This window comes from Heloderma suspectum, chromosome 3 (genome assembly GCF_057233095.1).
Source record: "Heloderma suspectum isolate Gila_16-S chromosome 3, 16-S_ref, whole genome shotgun sequence".
In the NCBI taxonomy this organism is placed as follows: domain Eukaryota; kingdom Metazoa; phylum Chordata; class Lepidosauria; order Squamata; family Helodermatidae; genus Heloderma; species Heloderma suspectum.
Window position 1 is genome coordinate 246,524,739 of NC_139460.1, and position 23,686 is coordinate 246,548,424.

The 23,686-nt window shown below is 41.8% G+C and overlaps 1 protein-coding gene across 8 annotated transcripts in view; it reads right to left on the reverse strand.

The window, feature by feature from the left end:
• Window positions 1-464: 464 nt before the first annotated feature.
• Window positions 465-23,686, reverse strand: part of LOC146350995 (inactive pancreatic lipase-related protein 1-like) — a 34,262-nt gene continuing 11,040 nt past the window's right edge. For 5 of the 8 annotated variants that reach the window (XM_084841967.1, XM_084841970.1, XM_084841968.1 and 2 more), the window contains 9 exons: window positions 22,716-22,850; window positions 20,160-20,268; window positions 16,662-16,781; window positions 16,456-16,575; window positions 12,600-12,718; window positions 11,261-11,390; window positions 7,467-7,578; window positions 3,699-3,866; window positions 465-766 (listed from right to left, as the gene is read on the reverse strand). In XM_084841967.1, coding sequence (XP_084698093.1) covers window positions 703-766; window positions 3,699-3,866; window positions 7,467-7,578; window positions 11,261-11,390; window positions 12,600-12,718; window positions 16,456-16,575; window positions 16,662-16,781; window positions 20,160-20,268; window positions 22,716-22,850 — 1,077 coding nt within the window. In that variant the 3' untranslated portion in view covers window positions 465-702. Of the gene's footprint in view, window positions 767-3,698; window positions 3,867-3,932; window positions 4,101-7,466; window positions 7,579-11,260; window positions 11,391-12,599; window positions 12,719-16,455; window positions 16,576-16,661; window positions 16,782-20,159; window positions 20,269-22,715; window positions 22,851-23,686 lie in introns of all 8 variants that reach the window. The other 3 variants (XM_084841972.1, XM_084841971.1, XM_084841974.1) reach the window with 1 other exon arrangement.

Genomic DNA, 23,686 nt, shown 5'->3' on the forward strand with positions numbered 1-23,686 from the left:
CTTGAAGTGTACCTGCACGCAGCTGTTGCCCATCTGCACTGCGCTTCTTTCAGTGGGGCGTGCTGTCGTGGGCCATTAGTCATGCATCACTACACACGCCCAGAGCAGGACTGGGGACAAAGACCTGCTGCGCAGTACTGGTGGGTAATGAAACAGTGTGTCAAGGCAGGAAGTGTTGGTCTGGTAGCCTGTGCTGCATACACGGGTCCCCTACTTGCAAAAGGTACCCTATTCACATCAACGTGTGGGGTAGATGAGATAGACACATGCATTTTGTGCACAGGGAACTGCGTCATCCATTGCAATGAATATGGCACTCCACATGTTCAAAAGTGCGTGAGGCTGGAATCAGTCTCTTTTCTCAATTGTCTCCCTATGTTTCAGCTGCTGTGGGTTAATGTAGTTAATTCAACAAACAAAAAACCCTACAGTTTACCAAAAAAATGTAAGGCTATACAGTTTTCAGTCATCGTGGCTCCTATAATATGTATTTGTTTGGGTCCATCATACCAAATGAGTTCATTTTTTTTTCTTTTCTGTTTTTCTTTTTTACAAATTGTTCATTCTTTTCACTTTCTAGTGCAGAAAAATAATCACAGAAAGTAAAAGAAAAAAAGTGATAATGACCACAGGTGCACGAAACACAATAGAGTATTTTTTTTAATTAACGTTGGCAGGAAAGCTGTTGCATGGTGTAGCATATTAGCATGGTGTAAGTGTCTGCAGAACATCTTCTCTCACGGTGTCACTGCCACAGAAATTATATCTGAGGATTTTGAAAAAGAAATTATATATATTATTTAAAATGTTTAGAAGTTACTTGTGTACCTTAGTTTAATTTTAATAAGACATTTAATTTTTGCATTATACACTCCAAGAAAATATGATGAATTCAAAGTCACTTTCTTTGTATTTCTTATTTTTCATTTATTTAATATTGTGCCACTATTTTATTGTGATAATTTTGTTGATATTATTTGCATTTATTGAATGCCTCCAATGCTAGAAAAATGCTCATTTTTAAAAGAACGTTATAAAAAAGTGTTTGAGATTGCAATCCTATACCCACTTACCTGGGAGTAACTCCGACTGAACTCAGTGGGGATTACTTCTGGGTAGACATGTCAAGGATTGTATTGGTCTGGACCCAGACTTAGGGTCAAACTACACATTCCATTCCATTAATATTAATTAATACATAAATAGCATGTAGTTGATCCCTCTCTTGCTTTCTTACTCAAGAGTAAGTGCACATGGCCCTAATTCAGATCAGGACCAGCATGCACCAGGAAGGAAGGATTAGACCTTGCTCCCAGCCATTTGCTTCCTGAAATTCCCCTTCCCATTGAAGCCAACAGATCCTTTTAATTTTTTTAACCCCCATGTATGGGGGGTTGTGCGGAGTTGGTTACATGCTACTGCTACGTAATTCACATAGTCCAATTGATTTCAATGGCCATACTCTAAGCATGATTAATTTGGGTAGAGACCACTGTAAATCATCTTTAGGGATTTACAAACCAGTGTCATTGGGAGGGAAGGAATATTAATTACATTTGCATTCCTATCCAGAACCTCAGAGAGGAACCTCTACTATGTATACACAAAATTTCCCCATGTGCAGAAACATTCCCCCTTCATTTGAAGGAGCCAGCGGCTTTGTGTGAGCATTCCCTTTGACATGCAGATTTCTCATCAGAGAAAGGAACAGGGCTGCCTGCTTTCATTATTTCATAGATTTTCACCATACATCAAAGCAAAACATTTAAAATGAACAACAAAATTCCAAAATTAATACAGCGATCTGATGCATGTCTATTCAGAAGTATGCCCCACTGAATACAATGGGGCTTACTCCCAGGTAAGTATATACAGGGCTGCAGCCTAAGGTTCCAATCCTAAATACACTTACTAGGGAGTAAGCCCCACTTAACTCAGTGGAGCTTACTTCTGAGTAAACATTCCTTGGATTGTACTGTAAGTCTGTAATTCTAAATATACTTACTAGGACATAAGCCCCATTGGACCCAGAGGGACTTTCATCTAATTCAAGGGTGGGCACCACGCATCCATGGGCCATGTGCACCCCCCATGCAGAGTTTTGTGGCCCCCATTGGGTCCACTGCCTCCTTGGCACAGCCCCCACCACTGCTGTGCCACCAATTCCCAGCAGAATCACAGTCTCCCCCACCCCCAACACTGCAATTCTGCAGGGAAACAAGGTGTGTGCTCCCCGTATGTCCTGTACAAGGATTGCACACCCTGTTTCTCTGCAGAGTCACGCTCCCCAAAAGCCTGCCAAGCAGCCGTTCGGGGAGCATGTGCCTTGTTGCACAGCAGAATCGCTGGATGCAGCCACATGGCCACTTCTGGTCCAGCTGCAGCAGGGGAGGGATGCAGCCTCTGGAGGGTTTCTGGGGTGTCCAGTGTGCCTCCCTCCTGACCCTCTGAAGTTGCCCACCACTGTTCTAGGTAAATATGCATAGTTGTATAAAGTAAACCTATCAGTCTGAAATACAATGTCCTAACTATAGAAAGTAAGAAGAAAACAGAAAAGACAAATATCACACACATAAACACACACTAATAATATTGTTTTAAAACACACACGCCAGCCAATAGAGAGACTGGCAGGGCAAAGCTTCTCTAGACAGAAACATCCTGCAATGTCTGAGCCAGCCAGCCTGGCTTCTCTTAGGAGGGAATTCCACAAGGGTGGTGCCACAATGGAGAAGACCCTAGACCAGATCGACTGGAGGCTGGTGGCTCCAACGTCACCTTGGCTAGCTCCTTTAGAATTCTGACCGTTTCTGACTGAAACCCAGAGTGGATTCACTGTCTCACTGACATCGGAGCCACCAGCCTCCACTGACCAGATCACTCCCTGATAAGCTTTGCACAGGCACTCTCCACCCGCCACACGCCCTCTACCAAAGTTTTCAAGGCACAGCATACATGCGAGGCCTGTGTGTGCGCATGCGACTGTCGTTGGAACTTTGAACTGTTGGCACAGAGTCTTAGCTTATTATCATTGAACTCCACAGAACAATGCAGCCTGGTTCTATAGATTTGATAACAGGGCCCACAAAATGCTTGTTACCGTAATTCGTAATAAACCTGAGCCAGAAAGATCCTGAAATTCAGTTGTTTTGACATTTCTAAAATGGAATTATTGCCTACTCAAACTGATATCCACAAATAAGCCTACCTTTAATTGAACCGCAAGTATTTGCCTGCTTATATATTTTTCTTTATATATATTTAAGTCCACAATCATGTGGTTCTTGGGTGGACATCCCAGGCGCCATAGGATCATTCAGATCTCCTCCTCCAGGGCAGAAAGAGAGTTCCAGCCTTGGGGGAGGAGATCCAACCCCCTCCCAGCCAGTGTGGAAACATCCGTGACCCTTGCCTTTCCGGCCCTGGAGCTCTAAGATTGGTAGAGGCAAAAAGAGGGCATTTTGTGGGCATGATGGGGAAGGCAGATTGAGGGAAGGCCATTCTGCTGACATGCCCCCAGAAAAGGAGGAAATGTACTCTAACATGCTATTTGTCAGCAGCTTTCCATTCAAAGACACGGAAATGCAGCAAAACTACTGTGAAAAAGTGTTGGGCCCCAACATGTAGAACAAAGATAATTGTATATCTTTAATAGATAACTGGGTGGTGCTTTTTAAAAACAGCAAATATATACATACACATTCCCATGTTCTCCATCTTGTACTGTAACCTTTGCTGCTCCCAGTTTGGGCAAAGTCGGATTTATGATATTGTTGTTCCAAAGAAACTTAACCTTAGTAACTGTTGCAACATTGAGTTCTACATCAATTAGGTTGGTATAAGTCTCATGAGGTTGGAGCTTCCCCCTTGGAAAGAAAAAATATGAAACATATACATGAAAGGGTTCTCTCTTTCTTTTTAGTTATACATACATGTGTCCATCTTCTCCATCTTGCACCAGAATCTTTGCTGCTCCCAGTTTGGGAAAGGTTGGGTTTATGATATCATTGTTCCAAAGGAATTTAACAGTAGTTACCGCTCCAACATTGATTTCAACATCAGAGAAATTGGTGTATGTGCTCCCTGGCTTGAGCAGCCCCCTTGAAAAGTAAAAATAGATAAGTGATGTTCATCAGTATCGCTATCCCATGCTATGTCAGGGTGAAGGCTAATTCAAACCAGATGTGTTCCTATTGGCCCAGCCACTCGGACTGGGGTTTCTGTGAAGTTGCTTTTAAAAGTACATCACATACCATTCAGTAGCCAGTACTGTCAGATGGACCACAAACAATTGGATGAACACATGAGCAACTCAAATGTATTCTCACAGCTGGTGATGTCAACACAGTGATATAATTTCAACTGGAATGCACGAAGGGTGAATTCAGTCAGCCCGCTAACTGTGCAGCAGGGACATAAACGTTTAGATTGCATGGTGGCAATCTAATGGGTGAATCTGTATCTTGGCCACACATGGTAAGCCCAGCATTATCCTGCTCCCACAAATGCTTGAAAATTTGAGGTAGCTAAAGCTGTTGGTAATGCTAGGCTTAGTGGTTATGGATAACCACCTTTTAAGGTGCCAGTTGGCCAGGAAAAAAACGACTCACCATTTTAGAGTGTGGTGGTGGGTTGTTGTTTTGCTTTTGGGCCAGTTGTCAGAAAAGCAATGGACAAGGTTGTCATTTTTTACAAGAAATATAGCCCACCTCTCTATATACATACACCTGATATGAGCTTTTGTTCTGGGCTTTGTCCCCAGCCCTACTAAAAAAAACAACATGGGGCTCCACCTCTGAGGTCCATCTCTACCCACCACAGAGTGACTAGAATCTTTGATTTCAAGAGCGTTTTTGATTTCAAAAACTCTACCACATCCCCAAATGGTTGGAATCACCATAGCCTATTCACACTATCAACAAATTGCCTATTCACACTATCCAAATTTATACTAGATCAACTGTGCTGATGGAAATGGTCTTCCTTGCCCCTCCTTCCCTCCCACCCTCCCCTTGAAAATGCCACACAGAGGGTTAGGAGACCCTGCTAAACGGGGTGAGCTGTGGTGTTGAGGGATGGGGCTCCTGCAAAATTGGGCGAGTTGATTGGGAATTCTGGAACAGCATGTGGGCTTTAGTCAGACCTTAAAATCCATAAATGTAGGTCTGAAAAATGCCCTTGGCCTCCAGCTGCCTGGCAGAAGTGTGAAGGGGGCTTTACACATGCACAGCTAGCTGTATACACATAAACTTATCCACTCAAGTAGGGTCTAGCTTTGACTTAAGAGTGTCACATCACATGGTACTACTGCTGGGTGGTGGGAAACTTGCCAAAGGGACACTAATCCCAGTGCCCAGTGCAATGTCTAGCCCAGAGAAGGCCTAGGTCCAAATGAATGGCAGGGCTACAAACAGGTATTTTGAAATGTGTGTATTTGCATACTGTACTGTGCCAGGATTCCCCCCACACTTGATATTGTCTGACAGCCAGAATAAATTCAGACTAAATGAAAATGACTCATTGCAGAAATTGTTTTAAAGTCTCTGCTATTAAATCTACTTCCCAGCGCTAAAATGTGTTACTAGCGGGCCTAAATAAATAGCAGGCTGCAAGTGACATTTGTGTATAGCTATAGTACAACAGGGCTTTTAGCTCAGACAGTCACAGCAAACAAAAGGTGGAAGCTTAAAATCACAACAATTTGGAAAACGTTAAGAGGGCTTTTTGAAGAAATGACATTTGAAAAATAGAACTGCTAACATTGTGGGCGCTGTGTGTTTAATATTATTTATGAGATAAGAGTTCAGCACTGCATTTTAAAAACAAAATACCCATGGAGAGACATGGCAACAACCTGGAGATCCAGATCCAGAAAGCTACAGTTGGAGACTGAGGGTACTATCCAATGGTACTCCTACACAAAGTAGACTCACTGAAGTGAATGGGCCTAATCTAAGTCGGTGTTCTACTGGATACTGCCCTGAAATGAGAATCCAGACCAGATCCTGTTTTTATTACCTGAGACGAAGAGCCAGATTCCAATTCTTGCTTCCAATACTGTTGGTTGGTTGGTTTCTATATTAGGCTCAGTGTTAGCGAATTACCTATACTACAAATATAGATTCGTTTTCTTACCAGTTTAACTTGTTGGAGAAGGAACCTGAGAATATAGTTATATCAATGCATTGCTGTTTAAGGCAAGGGTGGGGAACCTATTTGGGGCCGGATTGCCCACCCAGACCACCCTATGGGCCAGATAACATCACTGGGCAGGGACCCGTCCATGACATCGAGGGCCCTTCTGAGGTCCCCTCCCCCCGGGAATGTCCCCTTTCCTCCTGCTCTGCACTGATCTTATGAGCGCGAAGCCTGGGACAATCCACATTGCCTATGAGGCGGTGGGGGATGGTAGGTGGTTTTCTGGGAATTGAATAATCCTATGGCCATCCAGCCGCTGTTTAGCAGCCATAGGATTGCGCCCTTAGTCTCTTTATTCCACTGGATCATTTTGCATGTTCTCCAGCTCTGCTTTTCCCTCATAATCAGTAGGGGCCCACATTCTGGTCGTGGGTGACAGCAGAGGCAAAGTTGGACAGGGGCACCCCTTTTTCCCTTTCTTTTTCACCACCCTCTTTTCTCTTTTCCTCTCTTTCTGACACCCCGTCCTCTCTCTCTTTCTGACACCCTGTCCTTCCTCTCTCTCTCTCCCTCTCAGATCACTCTTGCCAGAGATATGAACTGATCACTTCTCAAAGGCTTTTGCAAATAGACTGAGAGCCGCATCTGCCTCTATCCCAGGGGCAAGCAATGTGGTGCCTATGGGCACCAATGTAACCCCAGACACCTTCCTTGCTGCCCACTGAGGCACCTCCCAATTTTTATTTAAACATATTTTTTATATTTTATTACTGGCAACTGAGATTGCTTCAAAGTGAAGCGGGAGCTCTAACTAGCTGCCACCCTAATTTCCCATGAATGCCTCTGGGCTAGTTATTTGTCCTTCCTTTGTGACTAGCCATGCCCACCCAGGGCAGTCATTTTATCATTGTGCCCAGGACAGTTTGTCACATTTCCAAATGTGCCCTTGGGCCCCAAAGGTTGCCTACTCCAGCTCAATATAAGGACAAATGCCAATATAAGAACAGATTTTGATTCTGGGTGCAACATTTTTTCCTCAAGAGATTCCACAAAAGAGACAAATGGAAATGACGTATACTTTAAAAAGGTCAAATTAAGTGCTAAGGAGATGACATAGGGAGAAATGTAATGCTGTATAAATGTTGTTCAACCATATTTATCCATATTTGGAATACTGTGTGCATTTCTGGTCACTCCATATTTTTAAAAAGACTATCAAATCATCTTGGAGTGCCCCATAAATAGACAATGAACAATAGAAGAGCAGAAAGGTCAAGCAGAAATGTATATTGTAAAATGTGTAATTTTGCGAAAGACATTGAACTTACTTGAAAATTTGATACTGCTTTGTGTTCCCTCCAGTTCCGTACAGGGCAATATTTATGTATCCACGGACGTTGTGCTTCCCAGACAGTGTGACTGATAATTTGTACCTCCAACCTACACAACACAAATAATGAGAGTTTGTTTTTATGAGTTTCCTATTATGATTTAGAATGTACTGCTCTTTACTTGCATTTAATTAGTTGTGCTGATTTCAGATATTTCTTTTCTGTTAAGGACTGAGATCAGCTGACGTTTAGCAATAGTTCACAAAATCAAACTCATTATAAAGTATCCCCCCATCACTTAAATGTATCATTTTTTCTTTGACGTCATCTCTAGCCAAAAAGCTAGGGAAATGGCTCAGATCTTGTTGTAGCTGTGCAGCTGAAGATGTTAGGTGTCACTAGTAGTGCAAAAGAGCATATGGGCATGCTTGTTTTATCCAAGTTGCAGTCCACAGGAATGCAGTTGCAGTGTAGACAGGCAATTCATATCTGAATCCAGTCACACTGTGCATTGGCCCCAGGAGCGTAGCCAAGTCATTTGTAGTGTTAGAGGGGCCTAGAGATCCATAATGCGTGCTTAAGTTCATTATTGGCGCAATTCCCATGCTAGTAAGCCTCTGAGCATGTGCAGATGAGTCAAAAGGCTGATAACAGCCTTCTCAGTGCATTCCTTATGAATGAGGAGAGTCTTTATCTCTGATGTGCCTGAGAAGCAGAGTTTGTTTACCTTAAAGCTGCAGGTGGCTGTGCTTGAGAACCAAGTGCTGTTGGTTGAAGCTGAGAATGAACGCGAGGGGTGCGTGCTGCTGAAACACAGCTTATTGCTACCCTGTAGAGTATAAGACCCATTGGACGCAGGTTCAGAGAAGCTGTCCGATCCAACCATTCAGTACGCCTGTGCGCTGTAAGTTACTCAATAAAGTCTCCTTGTAAGCAAACCTTTGAGTCTGATGTATCACTATCTTGGCACTTCTAACCTAAGAGTTCAACATCCGCTGCAGGGACAGCACACGCTGAAATGTGGTGCACTGGATCATGTGCATCAGCTTGTGATCTGTTTGTGTGTATTGATCTTGCTAGATCAGTGCAATTGTCTATGCACAATTCAGAACCACGTGACGTGTTTTGCAACTTTTGTAGCAACATGTCGATTTTTTGTTTTTGTTTTGTTGATATACATACAAAACATTTAAATATATAAATATATAAAACAAACAGGGCATACATAACATATAAAACATATGTCGGTATGCAAAACATTAATCAATACTTTCTGTCCAGTATCATTTTTCCTTCTCCTTATATATATTAAGTAAATATTCCTAATCTTCAATGCATTAATAATATACTATAATATTATTTACATCGGCAGTGAAAATACTTTACACCCATTAAAATCCATCTTACATTTCTAGTTCATAGGCGATAAATGGGTGTGTGTGTCTAACATCTCTCAAAGCTTTCTCTTTTTCTTATTTATTCATTCAATATGTTTGTATCCCACCTTTTGTCCACTTCTGGAATACAGAGTGGTTAACAACACAAAATACCAAAACAACCATAAAGTAAAATGTTTTAAACACTGTTGAAATCACAATACATTCAAATACCATAAAACAGCAGTGATCACTCTCACTAGGACCACACCTAAACAACATTACATCAGAGTTCAAATACCTGAACAAATAAAAATATATTCAGTCTTCAAACAATTGGACTGTAATATCACCTGGCTGGGAGGGAGTTCCATAAACGGGGGGCACTACTACAGAGAATGCCCTCTCTCATGTCACTTAGCCTCAGCCACTGGCAGAATAGTGAACAAGGAATCTCCTGCCAATAGGACATCTTTTGCCTTCCCTCCCTCAGTTGCAACAATTCAGTAAGCTTGGTCATAGCCAAATGCCAAACCTTATTAAAACAGTCTTTTCCAGTGGGCACACTGGGTGAGCACTGAGCACCACTTTGAGGCAATGAGATTTGGGCTGCTGTTAGGTTTCCTTTCAAACTATAGGAATATCTAAATTCTAGGATAGCTAGTGGACTGCCTTCCTCTATATACACTCAGTCAATCTTCCAGATATTCAGAGGAGGCCTTGCTGGTCATTCCATGACCAGTAGGATGTAGGGATGTCAGAGAATTCTGCCATGGATCTCGGTGAGGTCCGAAATCCGAAATCCATGGCGGAACGAAGCCCCCCCGCCCCCCCGCCCCGCGAAAGGCATGCGAAATGGGACACCTACCTGCTGCCGTTCGCGCTGACTTGCGAATGGTGGCCGCGTCTGCGGCCGCCATTCGCTTCATCACTATAGCCGTGATAAGCTACGTAAATACTTACGCAGCCTATCACGGCTAACGCAGGGACACCATTTGCGTCCCTGCGGAAGCCGTGATAGGCTGAATAAGTATTTACATAGCCTATCACGGCAAAAAAAAAGGGAACGCAAATGGCGGCGGCTACGGCAGCTACCATTTGCATTCCCTTTTGGGGGGGGCCGTGATAGGCTATTACTGCAAAAGAGAGGGGCGCAAATAGCGTAGTGGCCACCATTTGCGTTCCGCTTTTTTTTTTTTTTTTTGCCACGATAGGCTATGTAAATATTTATGTAGCCTATCACGGCAAAAAAAAAAAAGGGGGGGGACGCAAATGGCGGCAGCTACGGCAGCCGCCATTTGTGTCCCTGCAAGCTGCCCAGCAGCTGGATGTCCGGCTGTGGGCGGCCCTGGCTGGTGGCTCTGCAGAATCTCCGCAGAGTGGAGCTGGCCAGAGAGAATTTCAGGGGGAGGGGTGGAGCGCCTCCCCCCCACCGCGAATGTCACCCTTTGAAAAGGGAAGTGACTTTCGTACATCCGTAGTAGGATGTCGCCACATAACATCTCAAAAGTGGGCCTTCTCAGTGGTGGCACCCACCCTCTGGAACACCCTTCCTGTACTGTATGGGAGGCAGAAAACATGTGTTTTAAACGCCTCCTGAAAATGTACTTGTTCACACAAACTTTCCCTAGCTTATAATTGATCATCATGCTGCTGCTCCGTTTTACTGTCTCTGTTTTATTGTTTCTTTTTATCTCAGCTTTGTTGTTGTAAGTTGCAATGTTTTTAGTGTTATATATTGTCTTATATATGTATTTTTAATTTGTATGTAAACTGCATAGTGATGGAATTATATTAAGCAGTATATATTACTAATAAATTAATTAATTCAAATGGCTGGAACAAACATCATCTTTGAGATAGCCTAATAAAATATTAAAAGGTCTCAAATGGATAGAGTATCCAAGCATGCTGGGTTGGATTCAGCACCCCCACACCACAACTCACCACCTTGAGCTGGATCCCCTAACCTTCTGTGTAGCATTTTCAGGGGGCTGGAGGGACTGCCATGGTGACGAGGGGGCAGGGAAGCCCACTTCTGCCAGCCCAGTTGCAAAAACCTAAATTTGGATCCAACCCATTGTTTATGTGTGTCAAAGTAATTTTCCAAAATCTACCACTCTTACCATAATTCAACCATCCGTGCAGGAAATCTGTTCTTGACTTTCTTCATGTCCAACAAATGCTGTTAAGATTATGCTATATTTTTGCTAAATCTGGAGCCAGATACCAGCAATGTAATACATGAAAATAATTTTCTTTTATATTGTCACAAGGCAATAGCTGGAACATGATAGAAAATGAATTCATCCCAAGCAACTTATTGTTTCATACAGGCCTCTGTAACAGCAATGCAGGTTAAAGATCAGCCTTCAGAGTGTACTACAGAGTTAAAGACGCACACTGGAAACTTACGGGTGAAATTCCTGGCATCTGCGGTATTCAAGTAAAGCTTCACAAATCCAGAGGTGATTTTGTCCTTATATTCATCTGCATAGTGACCCATTTTAGGGCATCCACCTTTGGGACATGGGAAGCAGCTGCCCTAATGAAAATATAGGAAAAGCTCATATTTCTTTCAATACTGCAGTAATTTCCCTCACACTTGTTGCACTGATGGAAAGCCATAGCTAATAATGCTGTGCAAAAGCTCTTCACTTCCTTTGCCCTGCCCTGGAGCAATGATATTTTTCTTTGTTGAAGACTAGCCTGGAGACCCCATGCCACATTATCAAAACAGTTCAAAAAACAAATGAGCAGGACAACCATCAGTGAAAAATTAAGGCAACCATAAACAGTCTCCCTTCTTGTCAGGCCCCAAGGTCCACAAATCTATTAGGAAAGTAAAAAATACAACATCTTTACGGAGTCTGTGTTATCTAAGCCTTGATGTTGCAATGCTCCTCAACTACGTGAATTAATTGTGTGTGTTCCTTGAATATGTTCCCTAGTGCTCTATATTATATAAATGTTTTACATGTCCCACAAACCACTAAGATGACATTCCCATCTTTCCCTTCGTCATAGAAAAATAGTTTGATTTTTTAAGGACTTTTAAGCTTGAAGAGGTGGACAGTCCCTTTTCAGAAAGAAATGCCACGATGATTGCCTAATTATTATCCTGTCTGAAGTTCTGACTAGGTCTGCCCAGGATTATTCTGCTTCCATCCCAGTAACCCTACAAATGGGTTACTCTTTGAGGGACCTTGACCAGACATATGAGAATCACGGCCTTAAAGTGGGTTAGGTCACATGGCTTGGTATTACATGAATGAGTTTCAGGTTCACATGCTTCCTTCTCCACCTCTTCTCATGCACTCTGCTTATTTGGTTCCTTTCAGGCTTCTGGAAAACCACAGTTTACCATTACATGCAAACTGGCAAACTATGGTTTGCACCTGTACTCCAAACCAGGATCAGAAACCACACTTTTACAAATGGTTTGCAAACCTGGTTTGGAGGGCAAGTGTAAACCATACTTTGCCAGGTAGGTTGTAGCTGCAAACTGGTTTGCTGCAAACCAGGAAGTCACCAATTAAGTGTCACATAGGAGGGCAGGAGGACGGGGGTGAGAGGTTGTGTGAGCCCAAGGCTTGTCCCTATGAAGTGATCCACAGTCTTCTTCCTCACAGGTACATAGTGCCAAGTGTTCTTAGCAAACCGGAAGACTACATTCTACTGAGTGTGCATGATGAAACAATAGTGTGAGGTTGTTCTTGGGAAAGGTTGTTCTTGGGAAACACAAAGAACGTACTGTTTCAAATGCATTGTATGCAGCACAAGCATAACCCAAAAATCCATCTGGATAGAGAATGCTATCTGAATAATACTTGTAGCTTCGTAGATGGTTACAGGCCACAAAGTCACGGGTTCCTGTGGAGAAGAAACTGCTGTTATGTACTTTACTTTTTCATATCAAGTGGTTTGAACTAGGCTACTTTATGATTCACTTTTCATTTCTGGATTGATAACAATTCTCTCTGGCCTTTCATCACCACATTACAGGCTATGCTGAAAACTCTCAAAAACCCTCCTCCATATGAGGTTGGGCATACATTAGCACTTGGTTGAAGAAGCAGAAGCAAAAGATTGGTTATAGCTCTTGGCTTAAATCAGAGATACACTTAAAATTGATGCTGCATAGGTGACCAGAGGGAGTGTGATGAACTGGCCTCATCTTGCACACTATAAAGATGGGATCTCCAACATGGTGCCTGTGGGTGCCATTGTGCCCACAGACACCTCCCTTGGCACCTGCCAGGCTTCCTGCCCCTCCTAATTTTTATTTTATTTCTTAACATTTTAAAAACTATTTAAAAAACAAAACAGGGAGGCTGGCTTGCTGCACAGTGAAGTGCTGCCCTGCAGTACCATCTTTATTTGGGTTCAAAAGAGTGGTTTTATGATTTGGAGCTCAGATCCCACCTCGGCCTTGTACTTAGGTTCTTGGGCAAGCTACTTTTCTTTTAGTCTCACCAATTTGGCCTCTCGGAAATGAATGTTCTGTGATCAGACATGGCCACTGTGGCAGCCATTTTGCAAGAGTGTCCATGACACTCTCTCAAATTTCCAGTTATCCCCACCAACCCAACAAAGTTGGTGACCCCTGCTATAAAGTATTTACACTGGGGCAGCCTCAGTTTTACTAGTCATGGCAGCTAGGGTGAGCAAAAATAAATCACTGGGTAACTTTGGCCAACCTTTAGCCTACTGTAGGGCCAAATGGCTTTTTAGTCTTAGGGGATGTAAATTAATTGTATCCTAATTTAGGAACCTTCAAATGTTTTGATATTTTGTCAAATCCAAAACATATGGCACATTTAGTGATGCACTTGTCTAAAGTGCAACAAAATAGAAGACGGGCCTGGCAGCCGCAGTTCATGCTCAAGTTACTGGACTACTGCAATGTTTTCTACTTGGGGCTGCCTTCAAAAAAATAAAAATTGGAAATTACTGTTGGTTCAAAATGCTATTGCTGGATTGCCATCTGGGCCCAGGAGTTGTATTGTATAACCCCAGTCTTTGTATTGGTGATCTAGTTCCGGGATCAATTTGAAGTGCTGGTGGAAGTCTTTAGCGGCTTAAGAAGGGCCTTCTCCCAGACAAACGTGCCCAACTGTTGAGATTGGCATCAGAGGCCTTGCTCTCTGTTTCGCCATCAGATTAGATTAGATGAATTTTACCAACGCTATTTAAGTGACACCACAGAACTGGAATGCCCTCAATGTATGATCTGCCTTCTTTCTCTGCTTTTAGCCATGCATTGAAGCCCTATTTATTTCTGCCGTCATTTCATGTTTAATCATATGCTGCTTTTAAGGATGCTCTGCTTTAAACTGATATATCATAGTGCTACTAAGTTATTTTTGTAGTCATTGCTTTGTAGTCCGATCTTGTATTTTTTATTTTACGGTGATTTATATTTCTCTTGTTAGTCACTTTGGGCAGATATAATAGAAAAGAAATTTTAAAATAATAAACAGCAATCATCATCATCTATAGTTGTATATAGGCTCACAAAACAACAGTGGAGTTGAAACAAATGTCTTACATACCCCATTCACATCAAAATCTACAACAGTGAGATTTCAGAATCTGGATGATGTTTCTGTTTGATATTCAGAATTTGCAATCTGATATTTGTCTTTTGAGATATGAGATTCAGTAATGTCTTATGTTTAAAACTGTACATGTAAAGAGTCCATATCTGTTATGAATGTAATCCCTGATACTTGGCATCTCCAGCATTAAACAACAGTTTTCTGCTTTGGAATATCAAAGTGTTTGAAAGCAACTAGTATTGGATAGTTCCTATTTAACATTTGTCACCCATACTGGAATTCATAGTCTGGGGAAACCCTGGTTAAAATCATAAGGAAATATATTGGGCTGAATCCAAACTTAGTCATGATTAGAGGAGACCCATTGAAATCAATGGGGTAAGTTAGTCATAACTAATTTAAGTCCCATTGATTTCAGCGGGTCTCCTCTAAGCAAGACCAAGTCTGGATCCAATCTTCAAACACTGTTCATTAGTTTAGATGGTCCATCTATGTCCCTGAGTAGTCTGGACAACAGCACTTGGTAATAGAACTGAGGAAAGAATCTTTAACACAACATTTACATTTCCAAGTGAGTGAGGTGCAAAATCAGAAGCACAGGCAATTAATCTGTTCCACCCCAAGCTCATTGTACTTGTTAGTGGAAGCCTTTGTTCCTTTTCAATTTCATGATGAATAGGTAACAACACAACATGATTTAATTGCTTTCTGCTGCTGATAATAGTCACAAATACTACTCTGCCAAATATCAAGGTTATCCCTCCCACCCCTTTCCGGCACCTTAGTGTTGAATACCAAGCTACTAAATAATAGAGATGAATGAAGTTCCTTCTTCAGTCTTCAACCCATTGGAATAGTCTAGACATTATGATTATTTACGTCTACCATTAATTGTCTGATAGCTTTTCTGAATTCATTCCTGTTTGTTTCTATACTATATGCTAATTGGGGAAAACTTTGGATGCAGTAGAATGACTATAATAGAGTTCGTCCCTTTTTCCTGTATCTGCCATCATAATGACAGATTATCACACACTGAAAAATCTGATGTGCGTGTTGAATCAATTTAATAATAATAATAATAATAATAATAATAATAATAATAATAATAAAAATGCTTCTGGCAAATAGGTTAGACCAGAGGTTTTGTGATGGATTGGAATGATAAGATCTGGCGTATTTCAGTAAGGAGGATTCAGTAGCTGTTGCTATGCTTAGTATAATACAATCCTAATTTGGGGATTTGACCAGAAGACAGACTGGTTTTATAAGTGCAGGTCAAGATCTGTAGCCCAGGGGTATAGCTGAAGTTAATATATCTTCAGTTATGCTATATTTTAGTCTAACTAAAATTGAATTAACAAGGTTGGAAACGAAACACAATCCTATGTATCTCGACTCAAAGAGTTCCATGGGACTTACTTCTAGGTACAAGTGGACAGGATTACAGTATAATAGTAAATTCTGGAAATTCACAAATAATCTCACACATTTAGGCACATATTTGCTAGTTCTCAAAATAAGCAAATAACATAAAATATGTACACAAATAATCAAGTGAATTATAATATCTATGAAAATTTACTCTGTATCTAAGATATCTTAGCTGGATGCTCCAATACATTTAAGCCTCAAAATCACACCCCACAGGGCTGGTTCTTCTGATACAACATTGAAATTCCTTTTGAATGGTTCCCATAGAGGAACATGTGTGGGAAAATTGTATTCCAAATGCAGCCACACCACAGATATTATATGAAGTCATTACGATACTGGCCATTATATTTTCAGTCCCAAATTCCTAAGAGGCTTCTGTGTGTGCAGCTTAGCAGCTGGAAAAAGGTGGTGGTGGTGTGAATTTGTTACACATATAGTTTCCCATATAACCTGATTCCATTCATGTATAGCCTGTACTGAGTTGCAGTGATAGCATGGAAGCAGTCTATAGTTTTATAGTGGCTGGCCCTAGACAAACATACAGCTGTGTGTACTTGATATCAAAACTTGTCAAACATTTTCACTCTTAGCAAGAGTCCTTGCGATACATGCCTTCCCAGATTCCATCGATGTCCACTATTTGAGAAATGGGGTTTTTCTTACATCCTGGCATGTGTTCCCCTCCATTTGGGTAAAAATCAAGGTGTCCCACAGCTTGACTCATCCCAAAACCTGGAATATTTATAACAGAGAAGCATATGTTACATTTGAAAGGTTTCATACTTATTATTGCATGTTACGGACTGCAGTCAACTTACCTAGATAGGGAATGGTTGGAGCTGAATCAGTATGAATCACATCAACAAAAACAGCATCGCTTTTATCCAATCTGACCTCAACTGGCGTGCCTTGAAAATAGGGTTGAGCAGGATCTAGTCCTGTAAAGGCACACATTTGAAGAAAGGACAATGAAGATTTAGAAACTAACCATACTGAATCACAGTTGACTGAATAACAACAAATTCTTGCAAGGAGAGAGAAGCTGGCAATTTCTGATTCCTGTCGAAACAACCTTCTACTCCTTTGCCAGGGAATCCCCACCCCACCCCACGAACATTGTTTGAGGCAAGTGCAGGTTTTCACAAACATCTGTAAGTGAAGCACTAAGTTATCCCTCCCTGTATTTCCTTTTTATTTAGCTAATAACAACAACAACAACAACAATAACAACAACTACTCTTATTATTATTATCTTCCTCAATAAAAATGAAAAGAAAAAATAATGAGTAGAAATCAGTAATTAAAGCCCACTAGGAACAGAAATTGACAATAAGAGATAACTAAGAGAAGTTATTCAAGTGGGAATAAAAAGGCAATTTGTCAGTAATGCTGTTTCTGTCTTCAACAGGGAGCAATACATGGGTGAAACCAGCAAGCAGGAAACTTTTAATTATAGGCTTATAAGCCCTGAAAAATCTCAAGAGCAGTCTGTCTGTCCATCCTGAACAGGCTGGCACTGCAGTCATATTTTAATCATTAGTTGGTTGGTTTTTAAAGACTGCCACAAGTCAGATCTGAAAAAAAACAAAACACCTGTTCTACTGTAAGACACTGGAATCCATTAATTTGTCAATCACCTCTGGGTTCTCTTTTAAAAGCAAAATATAGCAATTCCAGAAAAAAGGGCTAGTGTGGAAGCAGCCCAAATCTTTGGCCATCAGTCTTACAGCAGACTGTGTTAACAAACCCCAGTCTGTCCACTTGGAAGTTTCCAGAGCAAGGACATTAAAAAGATACTATGAGATATGAAAGTTTTTCACACCAATGGCCTTGCCTTCCTGCATGTGAATAGTGCCACCTGCACAGAGAGAATTATTTGCTGTTTATGCCATGTGGACAGCTGGGGGACTGCAGCAGGCTACAGATGGGTGCAATGTGCCTTGTGGAGATCAGACATACTGAATTGTAGTTTAAATTACAGTGAAACATCTTGGGTAGAATTATGGTCAAGAAGGACCATGAGAACACCCTTATGGAGATTCCTCATTAACAGAGGGTGAAGGTGGTAACCAAATATCATGTCAATCTATAGAATGGCAACTTCAACTGTGCTTAACCTGCTCCCCTTTGATGACTGCATGATAAGGAATCCCTTCCATCCACCAATACAAAAATCTATCACTCACCACCAATAGGACCAGTGTTAGTTACAGAGTTTGCATGACATGACAATCCATCGAGGACTGTTGTGTGAAACAAGCCATGGTGGGTTGTTGTGTCATCTGAACCTGGACCTCTTCCTGCAGGGTGACTTATTTTTGGCCAACAAGCCACCCTGACAACCCATGGCTTGTTCTTGGGGTTATTTAACCCATGATGGGTTGATGTGTTGTTCGAAACCTGCAGACCCAACCCATCATGGGTTGAGATCAGGCAGCAAGCCCCTTCGCAAGAGCAGAAAAATCCCTGCCACTCTTCCCAAGTAATCTCACCCATGCTGCAGGTGTGTGTGTGTGTGTGTGTGTGTGTGTGTATGGAAGATAGAAAGACTAGCAACAGAGTATTAAAAATATATTTTAAGATAAATGTTTTGGCTTCCACCCTCATCAGTAGCTGTGCTGTTAAAAGCTACTGATAAGAGCAGAAGCCAAAACATTTAGCTTAAAATATGTTTTAATACTCTGTTGTTCATCTTTCTATCTTTCTTATACAGTTTACCTTAAGACTGACTGAATCCACAGTGGATCCAGAGCCTCCTTGTTGCTTTGCTGTTATGACACTTTACACCAGCCTCCTCTCTCTCTCTCTCTCTCTCTCTCTCTCTCTCTCTGTGTGTGTGTATGTATGTATGTATGTGTGTATGTGTGTGTGTGTGTGTGTGTGTATATATATATATATATATATATGCACACACACACACACACACATGGTCCCAGCAATTTGCTCATATGTCTTCATTATTTTATTTTAACTTTTTTGCTGGCTTTTTGCAGCTGCAGAAGTGTGCACTTCTCTCTCTCTCTCTCTCTCTCATCTATCCATCCTTGCCTTGTCTATTGCCTTGTATGTTTCAGCTGTCAAAGGGAACTAACTGCAGTATGAAACATACAAGGTAATTGACAAGAGGAGGCTGCATGTAAGCTGATTTGACAGCCATTGTCAGTGACAGGTGGGGGAAAGGGGTCAAGATCGCCCACTTAGCAAGGTGATCCCCAGGGTTTTAAGTGTTGAGCTGACTTTTCAGGGTTCTCTGCTTCTATTCCACACTTCCTTGAGTCTCCAGCAAGTCCTTTTAAGGGAGATATATGCCCCCCCTTCTTGCAGCTCCCATTCACAGTAACCAGAGCTGCAAGGACTGGGGGAGCGTAGATCTCCCTTAAAAGGACTTCCCAGAGACTCAGAGAAGTGTGGAGTGGAAGCAGGGCACACCCAAATTTCAGTTCAACACTTAAAACCCTGGGGATCACCTTGCTAATGGGGTGATCTGGTCTCCTTTTTCCCAACCTGTCAATGGCTGTCAAGTCTGTCTTGTCAATTACCTTGTACGTTTCATACTGCAGTTTGTTCCCTTTGACAGCTGAAACATACAAGTAGGCAAGGCAAGGCTATATATATTTTTGACAGGTGCAAGTGCACACTTACGCAACTGCAAAAAGCTGACAAAAAATAATGAGAAGAAATAATGAAGACATTTGTGCAAATTCTTGGGGCTGAAAAAAATTATATACATTTTCTGACCCCATTTGTGCACATGTCTGATCACCCCCCAAGACAGAACAAAAATGGGGGTGCAATCAGAGCAGGGAGGGGGACAGGATGGACAGACAGGATGGGTCCTGCTGCAAAGCCCCCTGGGATATGTGCCAGAGCCAGCTGGAGGTCCGAGGGAGAAGCATGGGGAGAACAATCCATGGGAAGTCTGACCATCTGTTGGGCGCACTGTGGGTTGTTCCACGAACAACCTACAGTGCGTAGCTTGTTCACGAGGGTGGGTTGTTTTGTTGTGCAAACTTGCCCCACATCTTGGGCTGCTCACAGCTGATATATCTATGCTTTGTGGCAATTGCCAAATCTCCCCCCTTGTTAGAGATACAAGACTGTGTTACGTTGCTGAGCTCTCAAAGTCATTCTATAGAAGACTAGGGCGTACACGCAATACCTACATGTGCCAGAATGAATACACAGTATTCCAATTATTACACCCTTACTTCAGTAAAATTGGCCTCTACAGTTACATTTATACAACATGCTATATAAGATTCCAGTTCAGCAGTGCTTAGTTTGATACCAATTTGTGCTGCATTGCATTGACCTACCAGTTATTCTTCCAATTCCTCGTACTCTTTTTCCCATCTCGGCAGCTGCATGTGCCCCAAGGCTGTGGCCAATGAAATGTACCATGGATGGAGAGTATCCATACTTTTCCTAATACCAAGAGCAATTGTAAACAAAACAACATATATGTTGATGGCAGTGATACCATTAATTCAGCTTACAATTCAGTTCATGTTTAGCACATCATGGCCAACCTATATAAGGTGGCATCTTCTTAGTTAAATCTGAATTGATTGTAAGCTGGCTCCATGATGAAGTAAGTTTGCTTTGACCACTCAGTCAGCGCACACACTTTCACACAAATTATGTGTGTGTGAGTTACTGCTTAGCCTGAAAGTATTCAAGTAAAGTCACAGGAGCAACAAAGGACTCAAGTTGCCTATTTCTGGGCTTCATATCTTTGCCAACCAAATTAGATCTTAACTCAGTTCTCAGTTATTCATTCATTTATAACATTTCTATACTGCCCAATAGCCAAAGCTCTCTGGGCAGTTCACAACATGATGAAATGTAACATAACATACAAAAATTTAAAACAGTTAGACACAATCAACAATCAAATATTGGGATCCAATAAAACAACATACATTAAAAAACCCATTATATGTGGTCAAATGCCTGGGAGTTCAAGGAAGTTATAACCTGGCACCAACAATATGACAATGTTGGCTCCAGGCGGATGTCCCTGGGGAGAGTGTTCCACAATCCAGGGGCCACCACCCCGTTACCAACCACCGAACTTCCCTTGGAGAAGGCACTCGGAGAAAGGCCTCAGATTTTCAGTTATGAACAGAAATGCAATGAACATTGTATTGATAGTGAATAAGATGACATAAGGCCCAGTGGATAGAATAACTTTTGGATTTTGACATGGGAATCCAGAGTTTAAATATCAGCCATGGACTTTTTATTTGGTGCCCTTGGGCAAGTCATTATCCTTCAGGATCAGTTACTAAAGTGTAAAAGCCACTTTTTCTTAGACTGGACTTGAACGCCCTGATCCACCAAGGGCCATGTATTTTTGGAAGTAAACCAAACTCTGCAGTGGTGCAGCTGGGTAATTTTAGTCTCTGGATTGACTGATCTTATGGGGGGTGGGGGCTTTAGGTGGCCATGTGGTGTTATTTCAGTTGTGAAGCACACAGCAAACATTTCTCTAGTTCCCCATCTCCAGCCAACGATTTACAACTCCTTCTACATTCCTGATATGTTAGAGCAAAACAAAAACAAGCTTACTGTTTGTCAACCCTGATAAAATAAATACTCTGAACATGTGCAGTTTTGCATTTTAAATTCACTGAAATCATAGCACCATCATTACTACAGGAATCAAATGGAGTTTGCTTCTCCTGCCCTGATGCTGAACACATTTACTTGGGAATAAGCACCATTTTGTTGTAAAAAAAAAGGAAAAATAAGGATAATGTTTTTAAAGTAAAAATAATAAAATGAGCACCTGCAGCCATGTACACATCCGGCCAGCTGTCCCATAACTAAAAAATATTTTTTAAAAAATAAGAGCGAAGGGCAGCATTGGCCCCAGAGGGCCATGACGTACTCATGGTGGCCCAGGTACCATTGCTGGGCCTGTTTGCCACTGCCCCATCACCTGCCATTTGGGGTCCTCCTGGGCTGCGAGGGCCCTGGACTTTGGCCCCGATGTTCAGCCCTAGCTGCACCACTACCCACCTGCTTTTTAACTGGAATCCACATGGGCAAAAGGATGCACTGCCCATCAGTAGAACTCTGCATTTAACATGTGGGACTTTGCTATGCACTATTCTGAAACTGAATGGGAGGAAGAAATGAGGAACCTGGGAAGTGGGAGCCCATTTAGAGTGAAGGGAGAACTTGTATTTATGCACAGTCTGATTCCAACCAGCTCACTGCTGACCATCTCTCTAGACTGGGGCCAAAGTGCTGTCTTGAGGATTAGATTCCTATGATGATAAAGCACTAGAAGTAGTATAAAAATAAGTAATAAAAGTAATGTTACTTTGAAAGAAGACTTCCATTAGACACTTTTAATATGTTATCCCAATAAGAAAATGCTATTTTCTTTCTAAACAATTTGTAAGGTATCTGTATATTTATTTTATATTAGTTTTTTTTCTTCCTCACTGCTTTGCATACCACTGCATTATTTTTTAATCAAGTGCATAATTAACATATGTCTTGCAAATTCTGCATTTGGAATCTAGCACAGAGTATGTGGTAAGACACTATATTCAAAACTGATTATTCAGATCACAGTTTCAGGCTAAAATAAATGCCAATGATTTTGCTAAAGATACTGTATCTCTTCCCATTCTTCCCCACCCACCCCACCCTCAAAAAACTTCCCTGAAGTTGGTAACTGAATTTTGACACTAAATCACTGTCAACTTAATTGTTTCTCATAGTAAATGGAACTTGGAGAAGTCATCATGTTTTTTTTGTCCAGACTTTATCAAATTACTTACTCTTTCTTGTCTCGGAAGCCTTCCGAGTAGCTGTAAGATTCAGAACTATGATGTAGTGACTGGAGACTTTCTTACCGTAAGGGTATTTACAAAGTAAGCCACTTCAGCTCCCACCACACGGATATTGTTCGATGCTTGGGTGTATGCACACCTGGAACCACTACTCCAGTCGATGCAGATGCAATTCACATCTTCCTTTTCAAACATCCTCTGATGTAAACAGAATAAAAACAAACTTGAGAGAAAGGTTTCTGCCACCACGGACCCTGAACTCTCCCTGTGTGTAAAGCTACACTTATTTCATTATTCACAGAAGTGTGCTACAGCCTTCTTGGTTGGTAGCTGTGTGGCTCCAATGTCACCATGTCATGTTTCATGACTTGTGCTACCTGCATTATGTTAGAGATGTTTGGGGGCGAGTGCTGATCCTTCTATAACCAAAATAGCCCAACCCATGTACATGAAGGAGGTAACAACATGCTTGAGAAAACCCCAAAGTTTTCAGAAATTAAAAAGAAAAGAGTACGGGGGCAACCTCATAACAACAGTTCAATGAGGATGGAGCATGGGGTGCTGACTGCCTATTGGGGAGGAATGGACAATGATGGGGAGGGGAAATGGAATGGTGTGTCCTGGAACCTGGCATGGTTCACCTGCTACAATTCTGAACAGAAGCGCTCCGCACCGGGAACATTTTATTACAGGCCCAACCAGGAGTGTTGCTAGGGTCTTAAAAGATCCGGGGCACAGGCCCATAACGCAAATTTGCATACACACACACACACACACACACACACGAGTCTAAGCACACGTCTAATGTGTGTGTGTGTGTGTGTGTGTGTGGTGCGGGCATGCAGTGTGCTTGCATGTGTGTATAGATTACATACATACATACATACATACATACATAAGAAGTGCACACTGACCCCCCGCCCCACTTCAACTCAGACCTTGATTCAGCATTTTGGAAAACATCCCACTTCTGCTCTGGCCAATTTGTAGTCAGACCACTTCAGCTCCGCACAAAACCTGAGTCAAGGTTTAGA